Source organism: Electrophorus electricus, chromosome 9 (assembly GCF_013358815.1).
Source record: "Electrophorus electricus isolate fEleEle1 chromosome 9, fEleEle1.pri, whole genome shotgun sequence".
Classification (NCBI taxonomy): Eukaryota; Metazoa; Chordata; class Actinopteri; order Gymnotiformes; family Gymnotidae; genus Electrophorus; species Electrophorus electricus.
This window is the reverse complement of record NC_049543.1, coordinates 12,557,485-12,565,630: the sequence shown is the minus strand read 5'-3', so window position 1 is coordinate 12,565,630 and position 8,146 is coordinate 12,557,485. Positions and strand designations below refer to the sequence as shown.

At 42.5% G+C, this 8,146-nt stretch overlaps 1 protein-coding gene across 5 annotated transcripts; it reads left to right on the top strand.

Moving 5' to 3' along the window:
- Positions 1-1,676: 1,676 nt before the first annotated feature.
- Positions 1,677-7,209, top strand: LOC113583541 (stimulated by retinoic acid gene 6 protein-like). Of its 5 annotated transcripts, none has more exons than XM_035529614.1 (10): positions 1,677-1,879; positions 1,983-2,061; positions 2,262-2,337; positions 2,572-2,653; positions 3,116-3,164; positions 3,285-3,402; positions 3,899-4,018; positions 4,837-5,000; positions 5,232-5,375; positions 5,466-7,209. In XM_035529614.1, the coding sequence occupies exons 1-10, from the start codon at positions 1,799-1,801 to the stop codon at positions 5,663-5,665; spliced, it is 1,113 nt and encodes a 370-aa protein (XP_035385507.1). In that variant the 5' UTR covers positions 1,677-1,798; the 3' UTR covers positions 5,666-7,209. The 5 variants fall into 5 exon arrangements, with proteins under 5 accessions (XP_035385507.1, XP_035385506.1, XP_035385508.1 ...); XM_035529613.1 differs by having other exon boundaries at positions 1,677-1,885; XM_035529615.1 differs by adding an exon at positions 2,869-2,992 and having other exon boundaries at positions 1,677-2,061.
- Positions 7,210-8,146: the final 937 nt, after the last annotated feature.

Genomic DNA, 8,146 nt, shown 5'->3' with positions numbered 1-8,146 from the left:
TTCTCCAGAAGACCAGCACTGCCCAGAGCATCCTTTACTGCAGAGTGTCCGACACCCGCACTGCTCTCAACTTGGTCCACCAGTGTAAGCAGCCCAGATAGTTGTAGAATGTTTTTGCATCGGTGAGAACCAGGTTCTTTGTACCGAACCACTTTGTTGGAGTACACTGATTTAAAACATCTTCCCTTATAGGAGATCATGGACTTGTCTATTTCAATAAAATTGCCAAAGTACTCTGTTACAAACTACACAGCACAAAAGAAAATTCAATTAACGAGCTAACTTATACTTAAAAGGTAGATAATGTCACAGCCAACCAAAAACGAATCTCATGTTAACATTGACAAGATCCTGTGTCCGAAATAAACAAATCTCATGTGCACATGAAAAGAAAATCTCGTGTTCAGGATTAACGAAGCAGACAGCTGTCAAAGGTTGTTGTGTTAATGAAAGGCACAAACAGCACGGAAAGATCTCACAAACGTCCGTGCATTTCCAGCCACAATTGGCGTGGGAAGGAATCAAAGGACCCCAAACGCACCCGGAAGTGAACTGAAGCTACATGAAGGCTCCTGCAGCGTGACAATAACGGGAACCGGTCACTTGACTGGAATAAATAAATCATAAGAAAAAGGAGCAACTTACTCCCTTCTAGTCATCTCCACAATTTTTACATGCAACATTTATCTAATTGATACCTTTATTTCTCCAACTGGACGGAATAGTTATCTTTAGTCACTAGTGCCACTGAGCTGTCCACTAGCCATACGCCCTCTAGTGGACTTCCAGCGCAATTACTCACCCAACACATTCAGCTAAACTACAGGGCTTGGGGGAGCTAGATTTGTTTATGTTTACAGTCACGTGTGTCACGTGTGATCAGGGCAGGGACTGACTAACACTAATGTGGGCAGTGGTAGCTCAGTGGTTAAGGTAGTTGGAAGGTTGCTGGTTCAAACCCCACCCCTCTCAAGATGCCACTATTGGGCCCTTGAGCAAGGACCTTAACCCTCAAGTTGTTTTTAGTCATAATTGTAAGTCACTGTGGATAAATGTGTTGTAAATTTGTACTCAGTTATACAGGTGGCCAAATTTCCTGTGTTTGGGTTTCCTCATTGGTTGCTTTGGCTTAACAGTGGTTAACTACAGAAGACCTAGAAGATACAGGTGTGTCACACACTGACCCAGCTCTACTAAGCTGGCAGGTCAGATTAGGGCCTCTGGCCCTAAACTAAGTCATCTCATAGTGCTTTGGCTCTTTTACATTTTAGAGAAGAAAAAAAAACCAAAAAAGGTTTCCTTCCTTGGAATTGGAGCTGCAGAACAACACAGACCTTTTGTTGTAACACAGACCTTTTGTTACTCAATCTGTAGTGTAGTTTAATCTGTGTCCTACTTTAACTAAATATTTGTATGCCTAAACCTCTGTAAGCAGAAAGAAAGACTTGTTTAGCGTTTAATGTTTCTAATAAAAGCAGTTCTTAAAACAGCCAAAGAAACACACCACACATATATACCCCATCAACATACACTCCACCCTGCAGATATGCACTTATGCGTGTGTGTATGTGTGTGTGTGGTGTATTCATGTGTGCGTGTGTGGTGTGTTCATGTGTGTGTGTGTGTGTGTGTGTGGTGTGTGTGCATGTGTGTGTGTGTGTTTGTGCGTGTGTGTGCGTGCGCGGTGTGTACATGTGTGTGTTCTCTCTGTGCTGCAGGTGGAAGATGGCTTGTTTGTTCAGCCTCAGCAGCTCCAACATGTCCGCAGACTTCTGAGACCTCCTGAACAGTTTACAGCATGCATAATCACACACACACACAGAAACACACACACACACACACACACACGGCCGTCATCTCCCTCATCGGACTCTACTTGGTGTGTGTGAGTGAGTGTGTGTATTTGTGTGTGCAGGGCACTCTCTGCTACAGGTCATGCAATGTGAGATTTATGTGTGACTTTATCTTTGTTTTCCCAATAGTTCATTTTAACCGAGCAGATTCTGACTTCAGAAGGGATCTTCTTTACCTCTATAATGCCTGGCTCTTATTACACTGCAAGTGAGATCACCTTCGTTTTAATTCTTTTTTATTTATTATTTTTTTGTCCAAAACTTTGCCTTTTTTTGCTTTCTAACTGACCAATATTGGTTTGCTTGTTTGTTTTGTTGTTTGTTTGTTCTGTTTGGTTCATTTGTGGTTCTTTTTGTTTGTTTGTGGTTTTTGTTTGGTTGTTCTGCTTGTTTGTTGTTTGTTTATAGATACCTGGTACGTCACCACGGCTCTAGCTGCGTTGTCGTCCGTGGCTCATATCGGCCATGTGCTGGTCTGTTACAGGTACGTAGAAACACAAAACAGAAGGCAGCAACCCTGCCATGGAAATGGAGCATTAACCAGTTAGAAAGGCTCATTTATGTCTCAAGGAAATTGGAAGGTCCTGCATATTCACCTGAATCCGTTTATCCTTGAACCCCCAGAGCAAACTAAGATGTCATTTATTTTCTTTGTTCATTCGTTCATTTCTAACGAACATCAATGAGCACCAACCTGTTCATTCCACTAACTGAACAGGAAGCACATCAAGAGGCTGTGGGTGGGAAACAGGAGCTTCCTGCCGGAAAAGTACCGCACGCCAAACTCTGCTGATAGCGTGGTGAGTGCATGTGCGTGTGTGTAGACCAGTGACCCAGCTATACTACACACTTAATGTTTCTCCTAGGTTTGCCTCAGCAACTTTATGAAGAGCTTGGTCTTTGGCCAATTCCAAGCTCCGCCCCCTTTAATAATGCTAACCCCAGGCAAGTTTTTGGGTATTGAAGAGGTAGCCTATAAAACACATCCCTTCTGTCCTGTCTGGGTGTTTTTTAGGGGAGGTGGGGTTTGGAATTGGTCAGTTAGCTGTTCCCCTGAGACCCAGCCCTGCTCTTGGAGATCTACCCCCCATGGCTTCGCCCTGCCCCACTTTGCAGGGAGGTGGATGTTCCAGATCGTGGTCAGGCACCCAATGTTGTAGACTCATCTCTGAATAAAACATCATTCTGAAAACATCTCCATGTTCTCTTACATGCTAATCATAATTAAGAATGATCAATAGTAATCAATAACCTGCCTGCAGGCTGCGCTTGCAAAGTACCCGGGTTCCCAGATCGCCTTCGTGCTGTGGGGTGAGTACAAATCTGCCTGTTCCTCACTGTCTTGCTTGAACATGCCTAACTGATGGATTGAATTATTGGATTGGAGAGTTTTGGTTAATCCAACACTGCTCTGTTAACATTCTGTTGCAGGTTATGAGATTGTGCACATCTGCCTCTTTCTGTTCGGCTTCGTGTTTGTGCATCTGGTTGTTGAGCTGATCCTAAAAGATGGATTTTTTTACTGGCTGCACAGTCTGGTTCTGCTTGTGTGAGTGAGAGTACTTTAAGGGCAGATTTCACACCAAACATCATTTGTCTGTCTAATCGTGTATTTTCTGAACTGAAGACGGAGTTATCCAGTAACAGAACACCACCAGTGTGAGCTGATCAGGGGTGGCTGGTATAAGTGCACTAGCGGGTCCAAGCCCTCCCCATCCTTCAGCCAATATAGAAAAACAAGGCAGGTCCCAAAGGAGCCAGGGACCCCTCTAAAGCCTGACCCCCAGTTCAGATGGTCTAGAACCATCACGGTAGCTGATGCTGTTGCATCAGTGTGATAAAGGGATGACAGATGTTATAACAGTACAGTGATTGGCTGACTGATTTTATAACAGTACAGTGGTTGGCTGACTGATGTTATATCAGTACAGTTATTGGCTGACTGATGTTATAACAGTGCAGTGATACTAATTATTATCAACTACATATTTATCAGTTTATTTGTGACTGATGGCGGCTCCTGTGTTCCTGTGTTATGGCACCAGGTCGAATTTCTTCATTGTGATGGGGCTGTTGATGATGCAGGTCCTGCTGGTTCGATTTTTTTTCCTGCAGGACAAACTGTCACCTGAGGACCAGCAGAAGCCCCTGGCTCTCAACAACAGGTGTGAAAAACACGTTATTATGTTTTAATATATAAATAATTGCAGGTCATTTCTGTGGGCATGGATGCTTCAATGCTAGCCAGTGCTTGCATGTTGGTGATCGTCCGTATCTCTCTGTGTGTAAGGCCAACAAAACTGATCTGGGTGATTCATTTAACTAGGAGCTATAAAGGTAGCTAGCATGATTTCAAAGTGTGACTTGTAAACACGTCACCAACAATCCAGGAACCTTATCGTGCCAAACTTTGCTAACCTGCCTGGATAATTGAGTTTCCCCTAAACAGTGCCAGCCTCCGGTTCAGTCAAACTCCCCTGAAGCGGAAAGTAACTCATTCTGAAGACCGTCACTAACTACATGGGTGGGCTTTTTTTCCCAAAGAACCCGTAAATGTCTTCCTTTCCAAACTAGCTAGGAAGGACTTTCATCTAACCTAGCCTTCCTGCTTACTGGCTAACAGTGGATCAGGCGATTCTGGGCAAGTTCATGTGAACTAAATTCTGAGGAGTTTTTTCCCTCCCAATCAACCAATGAGAAGTTTGGAGGTGGTGCATGACCGGAGAGGATTCTGTGTACAACACTTACTAAAACAAAATAACAAACAAGTTTACCTACTAATGATAAAGTTATTGTTCCCTATAGAGCATCAGGATGCCTCTTGGTTGTATTAACATGACTGGTCAAACTAATTGCTTTAATATGATTTTATCCTCCCCAGGAAAGCTTTGTGATTGGTCAAACCAATTTCCGGTGTGTCAGTCCTCTGAAGGAAAGCTTTGTGACCGGTCAAACCAATTTCCTGTTTGTCTGTCTGCCCCAGGAAAGCTTTCCACAACTTTAATTACTTCTTCTTCTTCTACAACGTGATCTTGGGTGTGGGGAGTTGCGTCTTACGACTGTTCGCCAACAGCTTCGTGGGTTTGCTGTTGGTGTCGCGCATCGACAGGACCATCATGCCACGCGGCTACGAGCTCATGGACAAGGGTATGAAAGGGTTCCTCAAAACTGATCTGAAATCAGTTCTGCTCTTTGCTTTATAATGTCTGTGAGCTGCTGTGGTGTCACCTCACTGATGGTGTCAGTCAGAGTGAGCATTGTGTTGCTCATTTAAGGAACAGATCTGACATTTTAAAAAGTAGACTGGGAAGGGTAAAAATTCATATGATTCATTTGATTCATTTATTCATTGCTGGTGTTTTGATCCTGCTTGTTTAGGCTACCGTACGTGGATAGGGATGATAATGGCAGATCATTACCACAGCAACCCTATTATGGTCTGTTTCTGCCACCTGCTACTCAAACTATCTGTGGAGAAACAGAGAGATTCAAAGACTTATTCACGCCTAAACAGCACCTCAGGTAATCAGTCTCAGACATACACGCACGTACACATCACGTGTAGACACGCACCTTTCTTCTCACTCCGCCTCCCCTTCTGCTGTTCCCCAGGCAGTCCAACAGAGGGCAGAGCACGCGCTCGCTGGCTTCTTGTCTACACTCTGCTGAGGAACCCCAAACTTGTCCTACTGAGGAGCAGACAAAAACGCAACCATGATAACCGGGGAGAGCTTGCCTTCGCCTGGGCTCTGACCTCACAGATGCAGCATGACAAGGACGCATCCATTGCACTAGGAGACTTGCCTGCGTGAGCTCTGTATTTCCATGGTTTTCTTAGAGTAACCAAATTTCCAAACACACACACAACCATGCACAGATTAAAATGTGCACTGGTAAATTCTTTGGACACTTACCCTGCTTTCTAACTGACAATGCACCACACTGAACCTTGTGTGGTTACAAATTCCCTGGATCATACACCTGAGCTGCAAGAAATCAGGCAAAAATGTATCATTGTGTTCTGTAGGATCTGAATAATTGTACCACTCTTCCAGTCCAGTAGCAGTGGAAAGGACAAACCTTTTAAATTCAGGGGCTGACTGGCAACCCAGCACTTATTGCCATACGAGAAGAGGAAACAGGGTGGAAAAGTGCATACGACATGCTTCGGCGATTTGACGTGAGCCAGTGCTGCCCAGCAAACTGGCCACTATGCGGTGAAGAATACTGCGCGTTAATCTACCCCTAAAATACGACACGACAGAAGAACCGGGAATTAGCTGCGTTCGGTTTAAACGCTGAGTAACAGCTAAGATAGTAAATTAGCAACAGCTCCTAAACGTTCAAATGGAATTATCACCTCTGCCATGACTGGAAATAAAGAACCTGACCCAAAAGACCTATATCTGCGATGCACCGCTGCACAGGTTTTGTCCAACGAGCGCTGTGGCTGCGACGGTGAAATTCCCGCGCACTAGGATACAATTCGGCCTGCTTCGTGCAGTACCTCGCACAGTTCCCAAGATCCGCCACAGGGTGTCGCCATAAAACTACGAATGATTCAGAAACAGCCCTCAGAAAAACATCAAAAGCAAATAAAATTGCTGCCAAAACTAACATATATGTAAAGTGTGAGAGTTTTAGGTCTTTGTGAGAGACAAAATACTTTTCAAAACTGAAACTAAAACTACTGCCTTGCAGCATTTTGAAAGCCATGGCGTTTCAACGCACGCTTGCTGCCATATGTACTGCCCTTTCAAACACTAGCATGTTTAAGTTCATGTAAATCAAATCATACAACGCTAGAATTATGCTTTGCTTGATGGTGCGTGCGCATATGTGTTCCCATCCACGTTGTCCCTGTTCAGGTGTTACGGTTACCATGGCGATAGCACTGCGTGGTTTTGGTTTAGTTTTGGCGCTGTCCAGTCATGTGTTGCACTTTATTGAATTTACGTGTCTGGTTTCTCCCTGAGCTACCTGTGCATATACGTGTATTCCTATCTTGTTGGGTCGTACATGATATTTTTCTATGTGTCTCTCTTGCTTTTCCTTGCCTGCGGTCTCGCTACGTTTCGTATCCTTACATATTTTCTGATTCTGTGTCTCTGTCTCCCGTTTTATTGTCCTTAATAAACATCACCGTGTTAATACTACTTCGCCTCTACGACCGAGATGACAGATTTAGGCATATTATTACAATTTTGTTGTTGTTGTTGTTGTTACTATTGCTGCACGTTTTTACATAGTTTTGTATTTGTCAGGATTATACATTATAGCTCAAACTATAATCTTACGGATTTAGAGTAGATTCCGCTATTATTGCGACACATTCATTTTTAAGGACCTTATTAAATCTAAATGCCTACTTATATGCGTCATCGTTGTGTAAGGATAGACGTGAAATAACGCGTTAATACATACATACAATATCCTATACAATATATTTTATGACCTGTTTAGCTGGTGAATAAATGGAACCCACACTGTGGGTCTGTAGCGCAATCTACATTTTCGTTGACGTTTGCTAGCCAACGATAGAAATAAAGTTTTCAACAGCATAATATTAAATACAAACACATTAGGCGAAATTATAAGAGCATATTAGTTAATTGTCATTATGATACAGTAAAAATAACGCATTTACACCTGGAAAGAATTACATGTAATGCTATGTACTTACCTCACTGCTCGCCTCAGGACTGGCGACGCGCTCTCAGGTGAACAGTTGTTTTCTCGCTTTACCTCAGAAAGCTTTTCCACATCCTCGTAATGTCGTAATGTGGTAATGTGAAGGTAGGTTTTTACTGGTTTCAATCGCGATGCGATTTGAGAGGTTTTTAAATGCCCTTCATGCCCAGCTGTTTTTTTTTAATCTGAAAAATTTATATTTTTGCAAATAATGTTATATTTTCGTTACCTTCCATCTTTTATCTTAAAATGAAGTTACAATGGGTGTTTTAAATGTTCTTTTAACAGAAAATAACGGAACTAATGGAAAAATATTGTTGCCACAATAGTAAGAGCTTTAATAGTAAATGGTAACTAGAGTGCAAAATTGTGAAGATGATGTAAGTTAGTTAATAATAATGAAGCAATGAAGTTATGTAAGTTAGTTAATAAAAAAAGATACTGGCATATTTTAAACCTAGTTTGTATCTAACAGTATTCAAGAAAAAAAATGACATTGCCCAAGTAGGTTAGATGTTTTGGTAATCTGATAGCAGTCATGGCAAAATTGAAGCATTTTCATGAGGTAAGAATGGCAGATATTTGATGTAAAAATTCTGGTT